We start from the raw sequence: 26970 nt of genomic DNA on the forward strand, positions 1-26970 counted from the left end.
CTCCATTTGTGACATGAGTGTTGGATGCTTTGCTTAACCCTGGGAGGTATTAGAAGTCCATCCTATCCGCATCTAAAGTGTGCGCTCATTCACTTTCCAGCCTCGATTATTGAATAATAATCAACAATGCAACTTTACAATATTGATGGCCAGCACAGTTGCACAATGGGTAGCACTGTTGCTTCACAGCTCCAGGGTCCCAGGTTCGTTTCCCGGCTTGGGTCACTGTCTGTGTGGAGTCTGCACGTTCTCCCCGTGTGTGCGTGAATTTCGGGTGTTCCAGTTTCCTCCCGCAAGTCCCGAAAGACCTTCTTGTTAGGTAATTTGGACATTCTCAAATTTCCCCCAGTCTACCCGAACAAGCGCCGGAATGTGGTGACTAGGGGATTATTACAGTAACTTCACTGCAGTGTTAATGTAAGCCTATTTGTAGCAATAATAATAAAATAATAATCTTTTATTGACACAAGTAGGCTTACGTTAACACTGCAATGAAGTTACTGTGACAATCCCGTAGTCACCACATTCCGGCGCCTGTTCGGGTCACAGAGGGAGAATTCGGAATTCGGAATTCTCAGCTGGTACGGAATTGAACCCGCGCTGCTGGCCTTGAACCAGCTGTCTAGCCCACTGAGCTAAACTAGCCCAATAAAGATTATTATATAGGTCATTCAGCTCTTGAGGTCTGTTCAGGTATTCACTGAGATCATTGTTGTTCTTTGACCAAATTCCATATATCCACATTTGTTTCCTATCCTTTAATGCCTTCTGATAGCAAAAATCTAGCAATACAGATTTTATTTTTTTATCTAACATCAGTTATGGCTTGCAGAGGACAGTTGCAAATTTCTTTCACCCCTGCTGTGGAGAAGCCTTCCCAATTTTACTCCTGTATGATCTGACTGTGATCTCCAGTCCTAGACTCCCTAACCACTGGAAACAGTTTCTTTCAGTCCATTGATTGCACAAAGTTCAGCGCTTTTCACTACTCCTCAGACACTGAAATAGCCCATATCCTTATGGAGCAAGACCTGGAAAATATTCCGGCATCTGATAAAGAACAAGTGACATTTTGTTTTACTCATTCATGAGATGTGGGCATCGCTGGCTGGGCCGGCATTTATTGCCCATTCTTGAGGGCATTTAAGAGTCAACCACATTGCTCTGGGTCTGGAGTCACATGTAGGCCAGACCGGGTAAGGACGACAGATTTCCTTCCCTAAAGGACATTAGTGAACCAGATGGGTTTTTACAACAATGGATAATGGTTTCATGGTCATTATTAGACCCGCAGATTTTTTTTTTAGCGAATTCAAATTTCATCAAATTCCATGGTGGGATTTGAACCTGGGTCCCCAGAGCATTGCCCTGGGTCTCTGAATTACTAGTCCAATGGCAATATCAGTACACCACTGCATTCGCTGACAACTGCCAGGCAATGACCATCTCTGCCAAGAAAGCTTCAACTATCTCCACTTGAAGTTCAGAGGCAATAATATCACGGAATCCCACTAGCTATCAATATCCAGGAATCACCATTGACTAGAAACCGAACTGGTCCAGACAAATAAATACTCTGGCTGCAAGAGCAGATCAGAGGTTAGGAATTGTGCAGCAAGTAACTCATCTCCTGACTCCCTGAAGCCTGTCCACCATCTGCAAGGCACAAGTCAGGAGTGTGATGAAAGACTCTCCAGTTGCCTGGATGAGTGCAGTTCCAACAACACTCAAGAAACGAGACATCATCCAGGACAAAACAGCCTGCATGTTTGGCACTCCCTCCATTACTTAAACTTTCACTCCGTTCATCATCGACTCACAGTGGCAGCAGTGTGTACACTTTACAAGATGTGCAATAGCCCCTCATTAAGGTTCCTTCGACAGCACCTTACAAACACAGGACCTCTACCACCTAGAAGGACATAGGCAGTAGATGCATGGTAGCACACCAAATTCATGTTCTCTTCCAAATCACCCACCATCCTGACTTGAAATGTATCGCCATTCCTTCACTGTCACCGAGTCAAAATCTTCAACCTCCCTTTCTTAAATTAAAACATTTTTTTTAGAATACTTTATTTCCAATTATTTTTTTTCCAATTAAGGGGCAATTTAGCGTGGCCAATCCACCTATCCGGCACATCTTTTGGGTTGCGGGGGTGACACCCACGCAGACACCGGGAGAATGTGCAAACTCCACACGGACAGTGACCCGGGGCCGGGATCGAACCCGTGTCCTCAGCGCCGTGAGGCCGCAGTGCTAACCACTGAGCCGCCGTGCCTCCTTTGGACCTCTCTTTCTAACAGGACGGAGTGTGTACCTACACAGATGGACTGCAGTGGTTCAAGAAGGTGGTTCATCACAAACTTCTTGTGACTAATTAGGGATAGGCAACAAATACTGGCCTTGCTAGCAACGCCCACATGCCATGAAATAAGTTTAAAAAATCCACCTGTTCCCTTTTAAATCTTGAAACATTCAAATTACCAATGGGAAATCTGACTGCTTCCCTCTTTATGCGCTCCCAATAAAGGCCACAACAAAAAACTGTAACAAGTATCTTGCCAAGCTGATGTCAGCTAGATCAACACACGTCTGGAGAAGTGAACATAGGAACAGAAATAGGACCGAAATAACCTCTCCAATCTGTTCCGCCCTTCAGTAAGATCATGGCTGTCCTCCATCTTAATCCATCACCTTCCTTGACTTCATATCCTCTATACTCTTGGACTAGTAATCGAGGCCCATCAAGGATGCATTCAAATCCCATCCTGATATCTGATTGAATTTAAATTAAATTAATAAATTGTTACAGAACCCTTGGCTCGTGCACGGTCAAATACAGCCCCAAGTCCCAATATAAGTGAATAATGTTTATATTTTCCTGAGATCTTTGACCCTCAACTGCACCAATAACTTATAGGCACCAGGTTTGTAAGTAAAACATTTTTTAAATTGTTTATTTATAATCATGTAATGAATTAATAGAACCATGGTCTACTAAGCTAGCAAACCCTGTCCCACCTTCCACCCAGACACACACAAGACAGACACATGGTGGGCGGGTAGGAAAGGTTAAAAAAATAACAGGAATTAAAAGGACTGAGATGAATCTTTGCTGCTGAGGTAGCAGTCTTTGTAGGTGGTGCTCTTCTAGAATGCGAGGTGTTGAAACCCATCAGTTGGTTTGGAACTCCTAGAATCTGCCTTCAATTAGACTTTGCAGGCTGCAGGAATTCGTCTGAAGAGTCACCGTCACTTGTACAGGCTTCTACCAGATTGACTCTCAGTTTCATTGAGATAGTATTATAATTCTCTATCTGAGAGTTTTAAAGAGGGTTTTCTGTCTACTCCAACTCTCGAACACTTGTCTGCCCTTTCCCTGGTAAAGTTCTGGCTGTGATATGGAAAGGGAGACAAAAGGGCCTGGTCTTCTAGACTTTTTAGGATTCTCAGGACAGAAATATCAGCCTGGGATTTTCCAAGCCTTTCTCACAGAAGTTTAAACTTGCACAGGCTTGGTTGGAGAGAATTATTTCAGCCTTTAAATCAATAGTTAAACCTTCACAGGCCTGGCTGGAGAGTGTTAAAAATCGCCAACCTCAGCTAAGAGAACCTGTTCTTCCTATGGTGTATGCAGTACTGGATCTGGCGCTTCTTCTTCCCAGAAACCTCTGGGGCACACCACTAAACACAATCGAGAATAGAGTATGGCCCGGAATCCTGGATGAGACGATTGTCTGCTAACCAAGTCCATCAAAATTACATCACAGGACTGTGTTCTGTAGCACTCTGCACGGAGGGGAATCCCGTTGGGCCAGAACAAATAGTAACTTGTAGCAGGGGGGTTTGAAAAGTCTGTAGTTTAAAAGCAGCCAGCAAGACAGGGATTTTAAAAAACACAGGATTTAAAAGAGGTTCTTTACAAAATCTGGGGCTGGATTCTCAAAAAATGGAGCTATGTCTCCATGCCAGCGCAAAAACGCTGGCATTTCACTCTTGACTTTCCTTCAAAAAGTCAACAGCGATTCTGCTCCCTGCAGGGGTATAGCAGGGCCCCGGGGAGTTGCTCGCAGATCTGGCTGAGGAAACGGCTCCTGCACGTCCGTTCGGATGTCCGCGCTTGCGGAGAATCCAGCCCCTGGAACTGAAAGCTCGGGCTGGATTCTCCGGCCGCACCTGCCCGGCGATCGGAAATTCCCGCCTGTGGTCAATGGACCGTTACATGATCTGTTTCCCGCCTGTGGTGATCTTGCGGCAGGCGGGGCGGAAGAATCCAGCCCCTAGTCTCAGTAATGGTGACCATAAAAACTATCATTGATAGTTGTAAAATCCATCTGGTGCACTGATGTCCTTTCAGGGAGACAATCACTATCCTTACGTGGTCTTGCTTACACGGGACTGCAGATCCACAGTAATGTGGTTGACTCTTAACTACCCTGTCAAACGGCCCAACAAGTCACGCAGTTCAAGGGCAGTGAGAGATGGGCAGTAAATGCAGCTCTTGCCAGTGATGCCCACATCCCATGAAAGAAATTTTAAAAATACCTAGGATTAGGATTTTATTTATTCCCATAGTATTAAAGATTTTTGTTTCTTTTTAATGATATGATGTGGAGATGCTGGCGTTGGACTGGGGTGAGCACAGTAAGAAATCTTACAACACCAGGCTAAAGTCCAACAGGTTTGTTTGGAATCACTAGCTTTCGGAGCGCTGCTCCTTCCTCAGGTGAGTGAGAGGTGGGTTCCACAAACACGTATATAGACCAATTCAATGATGCAAGATGAGACTTTGAATGTGAGTCTTTGCAGGTAATTAAGTCTTTTTAAAAATAAATTTAGAATACCCAATTCATTTTTTCCAATTAACGGGCAATTTAGTGTGGCCTATCCACCTACCCTGCACATCTTTGGGTTGTGGGGGCGAAACCCACGCAAACACGGGGAGAATGTGCAAACTCAACACGGACAGTGACCCAGAGCCGGGATTGAACCTGGGACCTCGGCGCCGTGAGGCAGCAGGGATAACCCACTTTGCCACCGTGCTGCCCTCAGGTAATTAAGTCTTTACAGGTCCAGACAGTGCGACTCTAGAGAGGGATAATCCTGGACTCCTAGACGCTGCCCTAGACTTGACATGCATGCTCAAGCTGTCAAGAGTCGCGTCAATGCCAGATTCATCAGTCGCATTCACAAGACAGCCCCGAACATCACCCAAGCACAACGCAATGCCAACCGCAACATTGTCAACAAACCAGCAGACAAAGGAAGGGCCGTCATAATGAACAGAATGGACTACTGCAAAGAAGTATACCGACAACACCAACCAGGAACACTACAGACAGTTACCCGCAGATCCGACCAAAGAACACACCCACCAACTCAACAAACTGATCAAGATCTTGGATCCAGACCTTCAGAGCACCCTACATGCTCTTATCCCACGTACTCCCCATGTTGGAGACCTCTACTGCCTCCCGAAAATACACAAGGCCCAGACACCAGGCCGTCCTATCGTATCAGGCAATGGGACCCTGTGTGAGAGCCTCTCCGGCTACATCGAGGGCGTCTTGAAACCCATCGTACAAGGTATGCCCAGCTTCTGTCGCGACACGACGGACTTCCTACAGAAACTCAGCACCCATGGACCAGCTGAACCAGGAACATTCCTCGTCACAATGGCTGTCTCGGCACTCTACACCAGCATCCCCCATGACGACGGCATTGCTGCAACAGCCTCAGTACTCAACACCGACAACTGCCAATCTCCAGACGCAATTCTGCAACTCATCCGCTTCATTCTTGATCACAATGTCTTCGCCTTTGACAACAAGTTCTTCATCCAAACGCACAGAACAGCCATGGGGACCAAATTCGCACCCCAATACGCCAACATCTTCATGCTGAAGTTCGAACAAGACCTCCTCACCGCACAGGACCTTCAACCGACGTTATACACCAAATACATCAATACCTACTTTTTTCCTTTGGATCCATGGCGAAGAATCACTGAAACGACTGCACAATGACATAAATAAGTTCCATCCCATCATCAGACTCACCATGGACTACTCTCCAGAATCGGGTGCATTCTTGGACACACTCATCTCCATCAAGGACGGTCACCTCAGCACTTCGCTTTACCACAAGCTCACGAATAACTTACGATGCTCCACTTCTCCAGCTTCCATCTAAACACATTAAAGAAGGCAATCCCCTATGGCTAAGCCGTCCGTATACACAGGATCTGTTCAGACGAGGAGGAGCGTAACACATCTACAGACGCTGAAAGATGCCCTCGTAAGAACGGGATATGGCGCTCGATTCATCGATCGACAGTTCCAATGCACCACAGCAAAAAAACGCACCGACCTACTCAGAAGACAAACATGGGACACAACCTTCGTCATCCAGTACTTCCCCGGAGCGGAGAAACGACGACATCTTCTTCGCAGCCTTCAACACGGCATCAATGAAGACGAACATCTTGCCAAGCCATCACCACCACCCCCCAGTACTTGCCTTCAAACAATCACGCATCCTCAAATAGACCATTGTTTGCAGCAAACCACCCAGCCTTCAGGAGAACAGCGACTACGACACCACACAACCCTGCCACTGCAACCTCTGCAAGATGTGCCAGATCATCGACATGGGTACCACCATTACATGTGAGAACACTAATGATAGATATTTATAGATTGTTGCTATAGCTGGAAATACTGAATGAAATTATTTAAAGTTGTTCATTCATGTTTTAAGGAACATGGGACTTGGAAACAAGACTAGGCCATTCGGCCCTTTGAGCCTGCTCCATTAGTGCACAATTTTTGATGATTCTGTGCTTCAGTTGTTTGATTCAATAAAAGATATATAAAAGATTTGTGTCTCTTGAAACAAGAAAAGGCAGTTAATAATAATAATCGCTTATTGTCACAAGTAGGCTTTAATGAAGTTACTGAGAAAAGCCCCTAGTCGCCACATTCCGGCACCTGTTCGGGGAGGCTGGTACGGGAATTGAACCCACGCCGCTGTCCTTATTCTGCATTACAAGTCAGCTGTTTAGCCCACTGTGCTAAACCAGCCCCAGTTTGGAGAGAAGTGGATGCAACAATGACAACAGGTTAAAAACTGATTGTCATCTCTTATTTTACAGGAAATTCTACCATTTGCAGGGTTCCTGTTCACAATAATATTTGTCCTGCTATAATCAATAATCAGTGAGATTTTTGAGAAACAGACTTGTTGTGTTATGCTGCTTCGGATAACACGGGCTGCTACTTGGTGCCGTCTTAACTAAAGGATGCTCCAGACTCTGAAATGAGTTCAACGTGTTTATTGAACTATTAACACAGTTCTCAAATGAGTTCGACTCTCTGCTAATCTAACTGCAGTAACTCAGTCTAACTGTACCAGCTTGCTCGAAGCCACGTGCTGGGGTGTGATGCTGCTGATCAACCCTGTCTGACTCTAGATGTCAGTCTGTGGAAAGAGGCAGGGTGTGAGTGCCTCATCCCTTTTATAGTGTTTATGTCATGCCCCCTTGTGGTGATGCCACCTCTGAGTGTCCTGACTGCCCATTGGTTGTGTCCTATTCCGAGTGTTCATTGGTTGCATGTTTGCATATCATGCCATCTCCCCTTTGTTTTTAGTTTTCTTTTTGTAGATGTATATACCTGTGAATGTGTCTGTCTAATGTGACTGACTGAGGAATACAGAACAGAACACCAAAACAAATGGACAAAAAGTCCAGGAGGCGATTCTCCGATATGGAGACCAAGTGTTCGCGCCGTTGTGAACGCCGTCGCGTTTCACGACAGCGCGAACAGGGCCCAGGCATGACCTATGCTGGCTCCCACAGTGGGGGAGAGGCCGGCCCGCCGATCGGTGGGCCCCGATTGCGGGCCAGACCCCATCGGAGGCCACCCCGGTGAAGGAGCCCCCTCCCTCCCCCACAGGCTGCCCCCCAGAGTTCCCGCCGGCAGCGACCAGGGGTGGACGGCACCGGTGGCAACCTGTCGCATCGTAGCGGCCGCTCGGCCCATCCGGGCCGGAGAATCGCCGGTTCTCCGAGCGGCCCGGTGCGAATCGCGCGCCGCTGGTTTCCGGGGGGTGGGAGAATCGCTTGCGGGGGTCGGGGCGGCGTGGCGCGATTCGCGCGGCGCCCCGGCGATTCTCCCACCCGGCGTGGGGTGGGGGAGAATAGCGCCCCTAGACTCTGAGGCTTGCGTCCGATCCTCGGCGACCGCCGGAGAGGTGGTGGAGGGCATGACGGTGTCTTGACAGGCGAGTGCGAAGCACGACTGGTGGCCTCGTGGTTCGAGGTGTCTGGAGGTGGCAATTCGACATGTGGAAATGGAGGGGAAATTGGTTGTGGGCAAGCAACATTTCGCAGTGCCCTTCGATTCCTTCGCACAATGGAGCCATCAGCCATACATAAGCCATAGGATCTGGGCACGGCCTGTTGAACAACGATAGCCGGAACAGACCACCCACCATCCGGTATCTTGATCCTGACCGTGTTTGCCGGGGATAGCACGTCCAGATCGGTGGCATGTGCGTCATAGCCCTGCTTCTGGCTGTCGCGAAGCTGCTGCATCTTCTGCAGCACTGGGAGGTGATCAAGGTTGGGCAGGTGTATGGCTGGAAGCATCGTCCGCAGGTCCCTGTTCATCAGCAGTTGAGCTGGTGACATGCCAGTGGACAAGGGAGTCGCCCGGTACGCAAGTAGTTCAAGGTGTATGTCGGAAGCGGAGTCCGAGGCCTTGCGGACGAGCTGCTTATCGATGTGCACCCCTTTTCCGACTTTACCATTGGACTGCGGATAGTGCGGACTGGAGGTGACATGCCTGAAATTGTAGCTCTTGGCAAACGTGGACCATTCTCGATTGTGGAAGCACGGGCCATTGTCGCTCATGACGGTGTTTGGGATGCCATGCCGTGATAATGTCTCTTTACACGCTTTGATGACGGTCCGTGAGGTGAGGTCTGGCAGCTTCAGCACCCCAGGATAGTTTGAAAAGTAATCGATGATTAAGATATAGTCGCGACCATTCGCGTGGAAAAGGTCAATGTCAATCTTGGACCACGGAAGGGTCTCTAGGTCATGTGGATGAAGTGTCTCCTTGCTCTGCGCTGGTTGGAATCTCTGACAGGTTTCACAGTTCAGGACCATGTCCGTGATGTCCTGGTTGATGCCGGGCCAGTAGACAGCTTGCCGGGCCCTGCGACTTTCCTACGCCCAGGTGTCCCTCATGAATCTGCTGCAGCACCAAGCTCTGGAGACGTAGCGGGATGACTATCCTGTCAAATTGAGCAGGATGCTGTCGATCAGCGTCAGGTCGTCCTTGACGTTGTAGAATTGAGGGCATTGCCCTTTCTGCCAGCCATTGCTGAGGTTGTGGATGACTCGCTGCAACAGGGGATCTTTGGCCATCTCTTCTCGGATGAGAACGATCTTCTCATCTGTTGCTGGGAGAGTGCTTGCACACAGTTGTACCTGCAATTCAATGTGCTGGATGATCTCCAGTGGTTCACTGGGTGAGTTGACGGAGCGGGACAATGCATCGGCGATGATGAGCTCCTTGCCAGGTGTGTACATCAAATTGAAATCATACCTCCGGAGTTTGAGCAGAATTCTCTGCAAACGAGGCGTCATGTCGTTCAGGTCCTTTTGGATGATGTGGACCAGAGGCCTATGATCCGTCTCAACAGTGAATGTCGGCAGGCCATAGACATAATCATGAAATTTGAGGATGCCGGTGAGAAGACCTAAACACTCCTTCTCAATCTGTGCATATCTGGTCTCAGTGGGTGTCATTGACGCATATGCTGCTGGTACCCAGGATGACGTGTCGTCACTTTGAAGCAACACCGCCCCAATGCCATCCTGACTCACATCTGTGGATATCTTAGTCTCTCGGTTTGGGTCAAAGAATGCAAGGACGGGTGCAGTGGTGAGCTTGGCTTTCAGCTCCAGCCACTCTGTTCGGTGCTCCGTCTTCCACTCAAAGGCGTTGATTTTTTTCACCAGATTGCGTAGGGCCGCGGTGTGTGTGGCCAAATTCAGGATGAACTTGCCAAGGAAATTGACCACTCTCAGGAAGCGCAGTACTGCCTTCTTCTTCTCGGTGAATTTCATTGCCTCGATGGCTTTAATTTTGTCTGTGTCTGGACGCACACCGTGTTGCAAAATCTGATTGCCCAGGAACTTCAGTGTGGATGTCCCAAAACAGCACTTGGACCTGTTTAGCTTGAGGCCATGTTCATGTATGCGGAATACTTTCTTGAGTCGCGACACATGTTCCTCTGGGGTTGCGGACCAGATTATGATATCGTCAATGTAGACACAAACCCATTTCTATTCCCTCCATCATCTGTTCCATGATGCGATGGAAAATCTCTGATGCCGAGATGATGCCAAATGGCATTCGGTTGTAGCAGAATCTGCCAAAAGGCGTGTTGAAGGTGCAGAGCTTTCTGCTGGATTCTTCTAGTTGGATTTGCCAAAATCCTTGGGATGCGTCAAATTTTGTGAAGAAGCGCGCGTGTGCCATCTCACTCGTGATTTCTTCCCTCTTCGGAATGAGGTAATGTTCCCGCATAATGTTTTTGTTTAGATCCTTGAGGTCAATGCAGATGCATAGGTCCCCCGAAGGCTTCTTAACGCACACCATCGAGCTGACCCAGTCGGTTGGTTCAGTGACCTTGGAAATGATGCCTTTTTGTTGTAGACCCGTGAGCTCTGCCCTCAGGCGCACTCTCAGTGGAGCAGGGACACATCGTGGTGCGTTGACCACTGGCTTGGCATCAGGCCGCAGTAGAATCTTGTACTCGTACGGCAGCGTGCCCATCCCGCTAAATACATCTGGGTCCTGGGTTAGGATGTCGTTGATGCTGGCCTGAAGATCCGAATGGGACGGTGTTATGGTATAGACCCTTTGAATGAGATTCAGTTGCTTGCAGGCGTGCGCACCTAGCAGGGACGCCCGGTCTGGTTTCACAACCTCGAAGCGTAAGCTTGCTTGTGTGTGTCGGGTGGACACCTGCAGATGGCAGGACCCCAGTGCCTTTTTTGCGTTTCCATTGTGGTCCAGGAGTTTGCAGGCAGCTGGAAGGATTGTGGGGGGCTTCTTGATTCTCTTGAAGTCCACCTGCGAAATCAGGTTGGCGGAGGCACCTGTGTCCAGTTTGAACTGGATGGGGCAGTGGTTGACCTTCATCACTGCATGCCACTCGTCCTCGGAATCCACGGCCAGGATTGATTGGACTTGCGCTGTGTCCGGTGTGGCGTATTCGCACTTCGTAATAATGCCCACTCGGTAAGTGTTGTCCAGGTATTCATCATCTGGATCCGTCGCACTGCCTGGATCAGAGTCATGCATTCGGTGTTGCACACTGCTGATGCGCCACTGTCGGAATTGGGAGCGCTGGCTCCTGACTGGTGGGGCAGATCTGCACAGGGCTGCATAGTGGTTTGGTTTCCCACAGTTTAAACAGCGTTTGCCTCTTGCAGGGCAGTTTTTTTTTAAATGGGCGGTGCCGCAGTTCGCACACGTCATGACGTCGGCATCATGACCTCAGTGCGTCGTTGCGCATGCGCCGTGCGGTTCTCGGACGTCTGCACCTGCGCAGTGCGTTTTTCGGCCGCTTCGTGTTCCTAATCGCATTGCGCATGCGTCGGGCCCCGGGAAGAGCATGCAAAATGGCCGCTTTCGTCAATGTGGAGGCGCTGCATCCGGGGGATGGCCTGAACACGCTCCACCTCGTGGGAGGCTTGTTTTTCACTTTCTGCCGTTTTGTACTGTGAATAGCGATTTTTAGAGTGCTCATGCACAGTCCACGTTTCAATCGCGACTGGCAGGGTCATGTGCTTGATTTTCAACAATTGCTCTCACAGAGGATCAGAGTGGACTCCAAAAACGATTTGGTCCCTGATTATGGAGTCAGTGATATCCCCGATGTTGCAGGTTTGCGCTAGCAGTCTAAGGTTAGTTAGATAGGAGTTGAAGGATTCGTCTTTACCTTGCATCCTCCGCTTGAAGATGTAGCGCTCGGAAGATTTTGTTGATGTCCACCTCGCAGAGGCTGTCGAATTTGTCCAGGATGGTTTGGTACTTTGTTTTGTCCTGCCCTTCGGAAAAGTGAAAGGAGTTGAAGATCTCTATCACATGGTCACCCGCAGTGATCCGAGCATCAGTCGCGCCATTGAGGTCGGATGCTTCCACGTCTAGTTGAAATTTCTGCTTGAATAATCGCCAGTTGGCACTAAGATTGCCGGTGGTCCTGAGCTGATGTGGAGCCTGAATCTTGTCCATTGTGCCTGTATTCACTAGCTGGTTGTCACGGATCTTGCTGAGTTGAACTAAATAGATTGAACAGTCACGCCTGGTATCACGTTGTGTTATGCTGCTTCGGATAACACAGGCTGCTACTTGATGCAGTCTTATCTAAAGGATGCGCCAGACTCTGAAATGACTTCAACGTGTTTATTGAACTATTAACACAGCTCTCAAATGAGTTTGACTCTCTGCTAATCTAACTGTAGTAACTCAGTCGAACTGTACCAGCTTGCTCTAAGCCACGTACTGGGCTGTGATGCTGCTGATCAACCCTGTCTAACTCTCTAGATGTCGGTCTGTGGAAAGAGGCAGGGTGTGAGTGCCTCATCCCTTTTATAGTGTTTATGTCATGCCCCCTTGTGGTGATGCCACCTCTGAGTGTCCCAACTGCCCATTGGATGTGTCCTATTCTGAGTGTTCATTGGTTGCATGTTTGCATATCCTGACAAGACTAAGATCTGAAGCTTTTCTTTAACAATTCGTACAGGAAATCAGAGCTCAAAAAGAACAATAACAGTGAATGTTGCTTCTCTATCCCGGAAAGAAATGACGTTTTGTTTATTTCTCTGTACCTTCACTTACACAAGAGGATTTTTGTTGCAACATATTTGGAGTCAAGAATCAAACTTGTTACATTTATCGAACAAAAATCTATCAATCTCAAATTTTAAATTATTAATTGAACTCGCACCTACTGTTCCTTGTCCTGTTCCTTGAGAGTTTCACAATCTACCAACCCATGTGTGAGGAAGTGTTTCCTCACCTTGGTTCTCAATAGCCTGGCTATTGTGAGTGTGTATGTAGACACCAGACTTTGTTGTGATGTTTGGTAGAAGCCACTTTGGTAGCAAAATACATTGGTACCCTTGAAATTGCACCTCAGGAGTAGCCAGTGCCAGCACCAAAGGAAATAAATAAGAGTCGATTTCGGCGGGAGAACAGCTGGTGAGTCAGTTTCAGCGGGAGCAGTGCGGAAGTGGCTGCTGGGAGGTAAGTCTGTCCTTTAAAAGCACTTGTCTTTGCAGGGGCAGGCCAGTCGATTTCGGCGGGAGAACAGCTGGTGAGTCAGTTTCAGCGGGAGCAGTGCGGAAGTGGCTGCTGGGAGGTAAGTATGTCCTTTAAAAGCACTTGTCTTTGCAGGGGCAGGCCAGTCAATTTCGGCCGGAGAACAGCTGGTGAGTCAGTTTCAGCGGGAGCAGTGCGGAAGTGGCTGCTGGGAGGTAAGTCTGTCCTTTAAAAGCACTTGTCTTTGCAGGGGCAGGCCAGTCGATTTCGGCGGGAGAACAGCTGGTGAGTCAGTTTCAGCGGGAGCAGTGCGGAAGTGGCTGTTGGGAGGTAAGTCTGTCCTTTAAAAGCACTTGTCTTTGCAGGGGCAGGCCAGTCGATTTCGGCGGGAGAACAGCTGGTGAGTCAGTTTCAGCGGGAGCAGTGCGGAAGTGGCTGCTGGGAGGTAAGTCTGTCCTTTAAAAGCACTTGTCTTTGCAGGGGCAGGCCAGTCGATTTCCGCGGGAGTGGAGCTGGCTGGTTAGTCAATTTCAGCAGGAGCTGTTTTAGGCGGGAACAGGAAGTCGACCCGTGGACGTCTGGGAAGACCCTCACCAATAAATTCTGGTGGAGGGGACGACTTACCAGGGGTAAGCCATGGGGTACGGGCCTCTGGCACGGAGTCTGTCCCTGTATCTCAGAAGGGAAGGGGGGAGAGGAGCAGAGCATTAGTAATTGGGGACTCTATAGGCATGGGCACAGATAGGAGATTTTGTGGGAGCGTGAGAGACTCACGTTTGGTATGTTGCCTCCCAGGTGCAAGGGTACGTGATGTCTCGGATCGTGTTTTCCGGGTCCTTAGGGGGGAGGGGGAGCAGCCCCAAGTCGTGGTCCACATTGGCACTAACGACATAGGTAGGAAAGGGGACAAGGATGTCAGGCAGGCTTTCAGGGAGCTAGGATGGAAGCTCAGAACTAGAACAAACAGAGTTGTTATCTCTGGGTTGTTGCCCGTGCCACGTGATAGTGAGATGAGGAATAGGGAGAGAGAGCATTTAAACACGTGGCTACAGGGATGGTGCAGGCGGGAGGGATTCAGATTTCTGGATAACTGGGGCTCTTTCTGGGGAAGGTGGGACCTCTACAGACAGGATGGTCTACATCTGAACCTGAGGGGCGCAAATATCCTGGGGGGGGAAGATTTGTTAGTGCTCTTTGGGGGGGTTTAAACTAATGCAGCAGGGGCATGGGAACCTGGATTGTAGTTTTAGGGTAAGGGAGAATGAGAGTATAGAGGTCAGGAGCACAGATTTGACGTCGCAGGAGGGGGCCAGTGTTCAGTTAGGTGGTTTGAAGTGTGTCTACTTCAATGCCAGGAGTATACGAAACAAAGTAGGGGAACTGGCAGCATGGGTTGGTACCTGGGACTTCGATGTTGTGGCCATTTCGGAGACATGGATAGAGCAGGGACAGGAATGGATGTTGCAGGTTCCGGGGTTTAGGTGTTTTAGTAAGCTCAGAGAAGGAGGCAAAAGAGGGGGAGGTGTGGCGCTGCTAGTCAAGAGCAGTATTACGGTGGCGGAGAGGATGCTAGATGGGGACTCTTCTTCCGAGGTAGTATGGGCTGAAGTTAGAAACAGGAAAGGAGAGGTCACCCTGTTGGGAGTTTTTTATAGGCCTCCGAATAGTTCTAGGGATGTAGAGGAAAGGATGGCGAAGATGATTCTGGATAAGAGCGAAAGTAACAGGGTAGTTATTATGGGAGACTTTAACTTTCCAAATATTGACTGGAAAAGATATAGTTCGAGTACAATAGATGGGTCGTTTTTTGTACAGTGTGTGCAGGAGGGTTTCCTGAAACAATATGTTGACAGGCCAACAAGAGGCGAGGCCACGTTGGATTTGGTTTTGGGTAATGAACCAGGCCAGGTGTTGGATTTGGAGGTAGGAGAGTACTTTGGGGACAGTGACCACAATTCGGTGATGTTTACGTTAATGATGGAAAGGGATAAGTATACACCGCAGGGCAAGAGTTATAGCTGGGGGAAGGGCAATTATGATGCCATTAGACGTGACTTGGGGGGATAAGGTGGAGAAGTAGGCTGCAAGTGTTGGGCACACTGGATAAGTGGGGCTTGTTCAAGGATCAACTACTGCGTGTTCTTGATAAGTATGTACCGGTCAGGCAGGGAGGAAGGCGTCGAGCGAGGGAACCGTGGTTTACCAAGGAAGTGGAATCTCTTGTTAAGAGGAAGAAGGAGGCCTATGTGAAGATGAGGTGTGAAGTTTCAGTTGGGGCGATGGATAGTTACAAGGTAGCGAAGAAGGATCTAAAGAGAGAGCTAAGACGAGCAAGGAGGGGACATGAGAAGTATTTGGCAGGAAGGATCAAGGAAAACCCAAAAGCTTTCTATAGGTATGTCAGGAATAAGCGAATGACTAGGGAAAGAGTAGGACCAGTCAAGGGCAGGGATGGGAAATTGTGTGTGGAGTCTGAAGAGATAGGCGAGATACTAAATGAATATTTTTCGTCAGTATTCACTCAGGAAAAAGATAATGTTGTGGAGGAGAATGCTGAGCCCCAGGCTAATAGAATAGATGGCATTGAGGTACGTAGGGAAGAGGTGTTGGCAATTCTGGACAGGCTGAAAATAGATAAGTCCCCGGGACCTGATGGGATTTATCCTAGGATTCTCTGGGATGGCCAGGGAAGAGATTGCTGGACCTTTGGCTTTGATTTTTATGTCATCATTGGCTACAGGAATAGTGCCAGAGGACTGGAGGACAGCAAATGTGGTCCCTTTGTTCAAAAAGGGGAGCAGAGACAACCCCGGCAACTATAGACCGGTGAGCCTCACGTCTGTAGTAGGTAAAGTCTTGGAGGGGATTATAAGAGACAAGATTTATAATCATCTAGATAGGAATAATATGATCAGGGATAGTCAGCATGGCTTTGTGAAGGGTAGGTCATGCCTCACAAACCTTATTGAGTTCTTTGAGAAGGTGACTGAACAGGTAGATGAGGGTAGAGCAGTTGATGTGGTGTATATGGATTTCAGCAAAGCGTTTGATAAGGTTCCCCACGGTATTGCAGAAAATACGGAGGCTGGGGATTGAGGGTGATTTAGAGATGTGGATCAGAAATTGGCTAGCTGAAAGAAGACAGAGGGTGGTGGTTGATGGGAAATGTTCAGAATGGAGTACAGTCACAAGTGGAGTACCACAAGGATCTGTTCTGGGGCCGTTGCTGTTTGTCATTTTTATCAATGACCTGGAGGAAGGCGCAGAAGGGTGGGTGAGTAAATTTGCAGACGATACTAAAGTCGGTGGTGTTGTCGATAGTGTGGAAGGATGTAGCAGGTTACAGAGGGATATAGATAAGCTGCAGAGCTGGGCTGAGAGGTGGCAAATGGAGTTTAATGTAGAGAAGTGTGAGGTGATTCACTTTGGAAGGAATAACAGGAATGCGGAATATTTGGCTAATGGTAAAGTTCTTGAAAGTGTGGATGAGCAGAGGGATCTAGGTGTCCATGTACATAGATCCCTGAAAGTTGCCACCCAGGTTGATAGGGTTGTGAAGAAGGCCTATGGAGTGTTGGCCTTTATTGGTAGAGGGATTGAGTTCCGGAGTCGGGAGGTCATGTTGCAGCTGTACAGAACTCTGGTACGGCCGCATTTGGAGTATTGCGTACAGTTCTGGTCACCGCATTATAGGAAGGACGTGGAGGCTTTGGACGGGTGCAGAGGAGATTTACCAGGATGTTGCCTGGTATGGAGGGAAAATCTTATGAGGAAAGGCTGATGGACTTGAGGTTGTTTTCGTTGGAGAGAAGAAGGTTAAGAGGAGACTTAATAGAGGCATACAAAATGATCAGGGGGTTGGATAGGGTGGACAGTGAGAGCCTTCTCCCGCGGATGGAAATGGCTGGCACGAGGGGACATAACTTTAAACTGAGGGGTAATAGATATAGGACAGAGGTCAGAGGTAGGTTCTTTACGCAAAGAGTGGTGAGGCCGTGGAATGCCCTACCTGCTACAGTAGTGAACTCGCCAACATTGAGGGCATTTAAAAGTTTATTGGATAAACATATGGATGATAATGGCATAGTGTAGGTTAGATGGCTTTTGTTTCGGTGCAACATCGTGGGCCGAAGGGCCTGTACTGCGCTGTATTGTTCTATGTTCTATGTTCTAAATCAATTGGGTGGGGAAGTAGAACCAGACGCATTTTGCACTGTTAGCTGCATAGACCACATGTGACTGGAGGCAAAGCTTGGTTACTTGTGATGGTTTAACCGGAAGACCGGGACCACTTATCTTTCACATTGAATTAATTTTTATAAGCAAGTGATTCCTAACTGGATTGCCGTACATTTCTCATCGTAGGTGAACGTGTCGCCCAACCTGTCATCGGAATACCTGCCTCCCAACAGGAACATCTATCAACAGGTCAGTCTGTGAAGATTGAGAAGTCAAATGATTCAGTTACTTTAGTCCGAACCCAGTAGGTCAAAAGGAACCTTGGTTTATTGCAAAGTAATTATATTTACAATATACATCAGATCCCAGCCCAGTCTGCTCTGTCAGTTCCATACCTGGCTGACTTTATACAGATCTCAGTGTCCTCCCTCCCCCATCGCGGGAGGAGCTCATATTCGGCAAGACTCACGAGGTTGCTCCAGCCCCAAAGGTCTCATGCGGGTTATAAGAGTTACATGTATGAGGGGTCTGGATTAACAGTAGACAGGCACAATATCCTGGCTTTGAATTCAGCCCAGAAAGCCTCCTGTCTCTGACAGTGCACAGTTCCTGTATGAATTGAATTTGGGGTGGTTTTGGTCCCGTTCCTTTGTGTATGATTCCACAATACAAAATTGCCTGTAATTCACAGAGGAGGCATCAGATTCATCCAATGAAACCACAAGAATACCATTATGGACAATGTTACATTTGTGCAGCATTGCCCAATATATTGGCCACTAGCCACATGTGGCAAACTGGGAATGTGGCTAAATGCATTTTTGATTAGTAAATATAATATGAGTGATTGGTACTGCCTATGGGCATGTCCTCTCCTTCTTACGCCGCACACATAGAACCATACATAGAAAATAGAAGCAGGAGGAGGCTATTCGGCCCTTCAAGCCTGCTCCGCCATTCATTATGATCATGGCTGATCATCAAGTTCAATACCCTGGGACTTCCGGTTGCGGCTATGCCTAGGTAGGTCGCACGTTCGGCAGCTCCCGCCGGGAACGGACTTTTGGGCTCTCCAGAGGGGCCCCAACGGCAATTGTTCGACCGCTTCCAGTGTGGGACGGTGACAGCAGGGTCCCCCCGACATTATATGGATTAGACCAGGAGTGGAGCGGTTAAAAAAGTGATCCTGGGGCAGCGAAAAGTGCGAGGGAGGAAAAGCAAGATGGCGGCGGGTGGAGACCAAGCAGCATGGGCACAGTGGTCGCAGGAGCAGCAGGAGTTTCTTAAACGCTGCTTTGAGGAGCTGAAGACAGAAATACTGGCGCCAATGAAGGGGGAACAGGGTTGCTGCTGCATTGGCCAAAGGGGAGCTGGAAGTAGGAGAGGTAGTCGGGGCGGGGGTCCGCCGCCTGGGGGACTGGAGGGTGCGGGAGACGCGGGCACGTGGCTGGCCTAGAAAAGGAGATGGCTAGTCGGCAGGGGTGGGGGGGGGGGGGTGCGCCTCCCAATCCGGGGGGTAGCCCCCCAATCCGGCAGATAACTTGGAATGTGAGGGGCCTGAACGGGCTGGTCAAGAGGGTCCGGGTGTTCGCGCACTTAAAGGGACTGAAGGCAGACGTGGTTATACTCCAGGAGACACATCTGAAGGTGGCAGATCAGGTTAGGCTGAGAAAGGGATGGGTAGGGCAGGTCTTTCATTCAGGGCTGGATGCGAAGAACAGAGGGGTTGCAATACTGGTGGGGAAGCGGGTGTCGTTTGAGGCAATGAATATTGTAGTGGATAATGGAGGTCGATATGTGATGGTGAGCGGTAGGTTGCACGGGGTGCGGGTGGTACTGGTGAACGTATATGCCCCGAATTAGGATGATGCCGGATTTATGAAACGCATGCTGGGTCGGATTCCGGATCTGGAGATAGGAAGCTTGATCATGGTGGGGGGGGGGACTTCAACACGGTGCTGGACCCAGCACTAGACCGCTCTAGGTCCAGGACAGGTAAGAGGCCGGCTGCGGCCAAGGTGCTCAGGGGGTTTATGGACCAGATGGGGGGAGTGGACCCATGGAGGTTTGTCAGGCCGCTGACCAGGGGGCTCTGCACAGGCTCAATTTGACACGGTTGGTGGAGCAGATGGAGGAGGATTTTAAAAGATGGGATAGTCTGCCACTCTCGCTAGTGGGTAGGGTGCAGTCAGTCAAAATGACGGTCCTCCCGAGGTTTCTCTTTGTGTTCCAGTGCCTTCCCATTAGGATCCCCAAGGCTTTTTTCAAACGGAGCATCATGGGTTTTGTGTGGGCGAATAAGACCCCGAGGGTGAAGAGAATGTTTCTGGAGCGTAGCGGGGACAGGGTGGGGCTGGCGCTGCCGAATTTGTGCAGCTATTATTGGGCAGCCAATGTGGCGATGATCCGTAAGTGGGTAATGGAGGGAGAGGGGGCGGTGTGGAAGAGGCTGGAGATGGCGACCTGTGTGGGCACGAGCCTGAGGGCGCTGGTGACGGCACCGCTGCCGCTCTCGCCGACAAGGTACACCACAAGTCCGGTGGTGGCGGTGACGCTGAAGATCTGGGGGCAATGGAGGCGACACAGGGGCGAGGTGGGAGCCTCGGTTTGGTCCCCGATTCGGGAGAATCATCGGTTCGTCCCGGGAAGGATGGATGGGGGATTTCGGAGCTGGCACCGGGCAGGGATTAGAAGAATGGGGGAACTGTTCATCGATGGGACGTTTGCGAGCCTAGGGGCGCTGGAGGAGAAGTTTGGGCGACCCCCAGGAAACGCTTTCAGGTATATGCAAGTGAGGGCGTTTGTGAGGCGGCAGGTGAGAGAATTCCCACTGCTCTCGGCACAGGGGATTCAGGACAGGGTGATTTCGGGTGTATGGGTTGGAGAAGGCAACGTTTCGGCGATTTACCAGGAGCTGAAGGAAGAGGAGGAGGCCTCGGTGGAGGAGTTAAAGGGCAAGTGGGAGGAGGAGCTGGGGGAGGAGATAGATGAGGGTCTGTGGGCTGATGCCCTGAGTAAGGTTAATTCTTCCTCCTCTTGCGCCAGGCTCAGCCTAATACAGTTCAAAGTTACTCACAGAGCGTATATGACAGGGGCGAGGTTGTGTAGGTTCTTTGGGGTGGAGGACAGATGTGGGAGGTGCTCGGGGAGCCTGGCAAATCACGTCCATATGTTCTGGTCGTGCCCGGCGCTGGATGGGTTTTGGAGGGGTTTTGCGAGGACTATGTCCAAGGTGGTGAATGCCCGGGTCAAGCCGAGCTGGGGGTTGGCATTATTTGGGGTAACGGACGAGCCGGGAGTGCAGGAGGCGAAAGAGGCCGGTATTCTGGCCTTTGCGTCCCTGGTAGCCCGGCGGAGGATTTTGCTATTGTGGAAAGATGCGAAGGCCACTAGTGTGGAAGCTTGGATCAATGACATGGCAGGGTTCATTAAACTGGAGAGGATAAAGTTTGCCTTGCGAGGGTCTGTGCAAGGGTTCCTCAGGCGGTGGCAACCGTTCCTCGACTATCTCGCGGAGCGTTAGGAGGAGGTCAGCAGCAGCAGCCCAGGGCCGGGGGGGGGGATTCTTTTGGGGGGGGCGTTTGGGTGAAGGTGGGGGGTTTCCCTATTGGTGTTTTAAAATGTCATTTGGGGGATTATTGTATATGGGGGAAATCCAATGTATAATTTTTGTATAATTTTTGATTGTTGTGTTCTTGTTTCTTTCTTTTTGTTGGGGGGGGGGTTTGTTGAAAATCTGTTTAAAAATTTGAATAAATATATATATTTTTTAAAAAGTTCAATACCCTGATTCAGCCTCCCCCCAGCGCCCCCCCACCCCCCAAAAGAAAAAAACCCTTGATCCCTTTAGCCCCAAGAGCCATATCTAATTCCTTCTTGATGTGTACTTCAACCTTTCTGTGAATTTATTAGTAAAATAGGCAAGACAGAGGCTGGAATTTTCCGGCGCCCGTCCCCCATAGCAGGTTTTCCAATGGCGGAGAGAGCCAGCAGGACGTCCAGCACCGCCGAAGTCAATGCCCATTGCCAGTGACAGCTGAGAAACCTGCCAACAGGAAGAACCAGAATCTGAGTGCATGTTTTTGATTGTTGTACATGCTTTACTCCTTGGTTACTGCTTCTTGGTTATCTGCAAAAACGTTTATAATATGGGTACAATCATGGAAACAGGGCAGCACGGTAGCACAAGTGGATAGCACTGTGCTATCCCCGCTGGGTCACTGTCTGTGCGGAGTCTGCACTTTCTCCCCGTATGTGCGTGGGTTTCCTCCGGGTGCTCCGGTTTCCTCCCACAGTCCAAAGACGTGCAGGTTAGGTGAATTGGCCATAATAAATTGCGCTAGTGACCAAAAAGGTTAGGAGGGGTTATTGGGTTGCGGGGATAGGGTGAAAGTGAGGGCATAAATGGGTCGGTGCAGACTCGAATGGCCTCCTTCTGCACTGTATGTTCTAAAAAAAAACATTTGCAACAATGGGCTGATTTAAATCGGTCAATGGGGACCTCCCCTACCAGCTGGAGAGCAGTGGGAACTCCATGTCGCATCTTTTAGGGAAGGTATGCTGAAGTAACTGCCACTTAGGCATTTAACGGGACAGCAATCAAGGACCCCAAAGGCGGAGGTCCTGCCCACAGGCAGCTACTGGCAAATCAGAGGACGGTAACTGTGTTAACTGCCTGGAGCACCTGGAAGGAGATGGCTGCTGCTACCACTGTACTCATTGCTGGAACCCAGGCCACAGGTGAATGATGGCGGGGAGGAGGGAATCGCAGGGTAAGGATCATGGGGGAGAGGGGGAGGAGAGTCAGCAGCAAGGGCAGGCAGGTGGCTCTCGGTGGGCCCCAACATTCCCAATATCATGTCCCTCGATCAGACACTGAGTGCCTTTGAACAAGGGACTCCCACCACAGAGACCCTCTCATTGGTTTGCTTGTCATGCATTAATTTCCCACTTAAGGCCTGCAATTGACGCAAGGGAAGTAAGCCTATCCACTGGCCTTCAACGGGCTTTACTGGGGTGGAGGTGGCAAGGTGGAGACAACCCCACCCACCACCCGCCCACCTGATTAAATGCCCCCTCCTGCCACCAAGCCCGCCATATAAATATGCAAATTTGGAACAGGAGTAGGCTCCTCAAGCCTGCTCCACCATTTGATAAGATCATGGCTGCTCTGATTATGGCCTCAACTCCATTTTCCTGTATGCCCCTGCTATACTTTGACTCCCTTGTCATTCAAAAATATTTGAACTCAACCTTAAAGCTATTTACTGACCCAACCTCCACTGTTCTCTGAGGAAGAGAATTTCACAGACTGATGACCCTCTGAGAGAAAATATTTCTCCTCATTTCCATCTCAAATGGGCCTTCCTTTTTGATAAACTCTGTCCCCTGGTTCCAGTCTCTCCCATTAGGGGAAGCATCCTCTCAGATCCCTCGGGATCATTATATGTTTCAAAAAGATCATTTCTCATTCTTTGAAACTCCAATGGATACAGGCAAACCTGCCCATGGGTCCCAGGAATCTGTTGAGTAAGCCTCCTACAAACGGCTTCTAATGCAATTATATCCTTCCTTAATTAAGAAGACCAAAGCTATTCACCAAACTCAAAATGTGGTCACACCAACACCCTATACAGTTGCAGCAAAACTACCCTACTTTTATAGTCCATTCCCCTTGCAATAGACGACAACACTCTGTTCGTCTTCACTTGTACCTGCAGACAAACCTTTTGTCTTTTATGCACCAGGACACGCAGATCTCTGTACCTGAGAGTTGTGGGCAGCACGGTAGCACAGTGGTTAGCACAGTTGCTTCACAGCTCCAGGGTCCCAGGTTCGATTCCCGGCTTGGGTCACTGTCTCTGCGGAGTCTGCACCTTCTCCCCGTGTCTGCGTGGGTTTCCTCCGGGTGCTCCGGTTTTCTCCCACAGTCCAAAGATGTGCAGGTTAGGTGGATTGCCCTTAGTGTCCAAAAAAGGTTAGGTGGGGTTACGGGGATGGTGTGGGGATAGGGTGGAGGTGTGGGCTTAGGTAGGGTGCTCTTACCAAAGGCCGGTGCAGACTGGATGGGTCGAATGGTCTCCTTCTGCACTGTAGATTTTATGGAAAAAAATTCTATGATTCTGCAATCCCTCCATTTAAATAATATACTGCTTTTCTACTCTTCCTGATAAAAATGCACAAGTTCACATTTTCCCACAATATACTCTGCCAATTTTTTTGTCCACTCATTTAACATATCTAAATTCTTTTGTGGGCTCTTTATCTCCTCATAACTTACTTTCCTACCTATCTTTGTGTAGTTTAAAAAAAATAAAATTTAGAGTACCCAATTCATTTTTTCCCATTAAGGGGCAATTTAGCGTGGCCAATCCACCTAGCCTGCACATCTTTGGGTTGTGGGGGCGAAACCCACGCAGACACGGGGAGAATGTGCAAACTCCACACGGACAGTGACCCAGAGCCGGGATCGAACCTGGGACCTTGGCGCCATGAGGCAGCAGTGCTAACCACTGCGCCACCGTGCTGCCTATCTTTGTGTAGTTGCCAAATGTAACAGTCATCTGCGGGATTCTCTAGCGGTGGGATCCTCTGCTCTGCTGGCAGCGCACCCAGGCCTACAGGTTTCCTGACGGCGTGGGGGTGACCACAATGGGAAACCGCATTGGTCAGCTGCGGGAATGGAGAATCCCGCTCCCTGTGGGGGCGCGCCGCACCAGAATACGGGGCTGGTGGGACCAAGAATCCCACCCCATATATTTGGTCCCTTCGTCCAAGTTATTTATATATGTTATAACCCCAGCGGAGGTTATGGGATAGGAAACATCAGGTTTCCCGTGCCCTTGGGACTTCCGGTGATGGCCATGGAGTGAGTGGTCGCACATTTGGTGGCTCCCGCTCAAGGTGGATTTTGTTGGTCTTTCCCCACCCGTATGGGGGTTTTGTTCATTGCAAAATGTGCGAGTGCCCAGGGAAGGTAATACTCCTCTGGTGAGTCTGGTGCATGGATCAGAGGGTGGAAAGTGCCAAGAGAAAGAGAGAGCAGCTAGAGCAGGGAAGTTTTCGTGGTGCACCACAGGTTAAGATGGCAAGGGGGCAGCGCTGCCCGTTCAGCCAGCGCTCACTGCTCCGGTGTCCCACCCCCCCCCATCTCCACCACCCCAGGGATTCAATGGAACCGTATGATGGAATGGCCAGCTCGCATGCAGGGATCACCCAGGTGGACAGTGGATGGTGCAACTGTGGGTAGGCGTCAGACATTGTCAAACAATGTGGAGCACCAGAGTTCATCGCAGAACGGGTTGTCATCATTCTCCATCTCATACCCGCTGTTATTGCCAACCCAGGGCCTGCACCTCTAGTGCGGCAGGTATGTATCACGGAGGGGGTTGCGAGGGGGGGGTGCGGTGTCTGTGCCTCTGGCCAATTCCCCCATAGTCGGTGATCTTGGAGGCGATCAGTGCGTCCCTTGTGCGTCAGCCTTGGCGTACATGTGTGGCCTCCCTTGCATCCCTTCGTCGGACAAGGACTGCCATTCATCCTCTCCTCCAGTACGTCCCTCCTCTGCTGCGCGATGTTGTGCAAGACGCAGCAGGCCACCACGATGCTGCCGACCCTCCCAGCGCTATACTGGAAGGCCCCTCCAGAGATGTCCAGGCACCTGAACCGCTCATTCATGCCCCTGGTCACTACATGGGCATTTCCGTAGCGGGTTTCCACATCGGTCTGTTGACTCCAGATAGGCATCCACAGCCACGACTGCAGAAGATAATTCCTGTCGCCCAGGAGCCAGCCCCCAGCCAGGGGTGCGCCTCGAAGAGGCCGGGAACCGTTGATTGTGCCAGGATGAAGGCGTCATGCACACTGCCCAGGTATTGGGCACAGACGTGCATGATACGCATCTCATAGTCACAAACCAGCTGCACGTTCATCAAGTGGAACCCCTATCGGTTTGTGAAGAGTGGCCTGTCATCTGCTGGTGCTCGTAGGGCAACATCCACCCGAAGATCAGAGGCTGAATGCCCTTGACTGCTGAAGTGTTCCCCGACTGGAAGGGAACATTCCTGCCTTGTGATTGCCAGGTGTGGATAGGCACAGATGTTGCACAGTCTTCCAGGTTAGCGAAAATCATTGGCGACACACTCCATCCGGCAGGTCCTCAAAGGTCAGGCACCGATGGTATACCCTGATGCACCGCCTTCCTTCGTACCTCCTCGGCCCATTGAACAGCTGCCGTGCCAGCCTCACAGCTGGTCCCTGCTCCTCCAGACAGGCTGCTACTGTGCAGTGTCCTCCCCGAGCAGCGCCTGCGCCTGCAGCCTCAGTGTGTCCACAGGGAAGCTATGGCCCAGGCTGAAGGAAACCCTTCCTGGCTGTACTCCGAAATTCATTCTCTGCAGTGGAAAAAGGGAAAACATGTTCGCATGATGTGTACTCCCGTGCCAATCAAGTCCCAACAGACTACATGGTGGCCCTGGGTTGCCCTGCAGCTCCACCCTCCGCCTGTCCCCTCAATCCCACCCCCATCCCTCAACCGTTCCCCCCCGACACTTTGCCTTCCACACTGCACCGCTGACCTCATCGGGCACCAGGGGTGCCCCAAACCTCACCACCCGTCCCTGTCAACAGGGGAACTGGTGACTGCCACAACTCGTGTTAGTGATACGCTCTACAGCCTCTGTCCTGCTCCCTCCAGTGGGGTCTACTGTGGGTGTCCTCCTTGGGTGGGCCATGTGTTACCCCGCCAGCAGGGTGGCATTGGGTTGTGGGGTGGGGGATCACGGTGTGTGAACGACCGCCTCCATGCTTGGTGGCTTGCGTGTGGGCAGGGCCTACTTTGGGGCTGGGCGAGGGGGTGGGCACCTGTTGGGAGTGTAACTGCAGTGTGCTGTGTGTCCTGGGTGTGGCACATAGGCTGCGGCCACATGTCTGGGGGCAGGATGGATGGGAGCAGGGGTGGGATGGGCTAGCAATGCTTGGAGATAGCTGGTGGTCCTGCGAAGTGGTCTGGCTGATGATCTGACTGGTGAAGCCTCTGCCCTGAGAGGGTCAGTGTGCCAGGGAGGGTGCCAAAGGCCACTGTGCATGTGTCCTTTGTTCGGGTGCGCTCTGCTCTTCCCCTGCTTCCCCTGCAGTGGGGCTGATGAGGGCACTGATGAGTGCCAACACCTGGTGTGCCACTGATTGAGCTTGACTACGCCCAGCCCGGTGATGGGTTAGCTGGATTCTGTAGGTTTCCAGAGGGACGTCCTAGATGGACTCCCAAATAACCAGAGGCTCTCTGAACAGTTACAAGACAGAGTGAGCAGTCAGCAGAGTGCGCAGCAGGGGTCTGTAACTGGTACAAAATGGCTGCTTTTAAAAGCTAGGGGCTGAATTAAACAGTAGAACCTCAAAGGTAATAATCTCTCGATTACCATCTGAACCATGAACAAATTAGCCCCA

General features: G+C 50.2%; 1 protein-coding gene across 3 annotated transcripts in view; it reads left to right on the forward strand.

Annotated features, from left to right (window-relative positions):
* LOC140411169 (probable tubulin polyglutamylase ttll-15) overlaps nt 1-26970 on the forward strand; it is a 204244-nt gene that overhangs the window by 124410 nt on the left and 52864 nt on the right. For 2 of the 3 annotated variants that reach the window (XM_072500259.1, XM_072500257.1), the window contains exon 9: nt 17713-17775. The exons of the other annotated variant lie outside the window; for it this stretch is intronic. In XM_072500259.1, the coding sequence (XP_072356360.1) occupies nt 17713-17775 (63 nt within the window). The remainder of the gene's footprint in view (nt 1-17712; nt 17776-26970) is intronic. 3 annotated transcript variants of the gene reach the window in all.

Source organism: Scyliorhinus torazame, chromosome 4 (assembly GCF_047496885.1).
Source record: "Scyliorhinus torazame isolate Kashiwa2021f chromosome 4, sScyTor2.1, whole genome shotgun sequence".
Taxonomy (NCBI): Eukaryota; Metazoa; Chordata; class Chondrichthyes; order Carcharhiniformes; family Scyliorhinidae; genus Scyliorhinus; species Scyliorhinus torazame.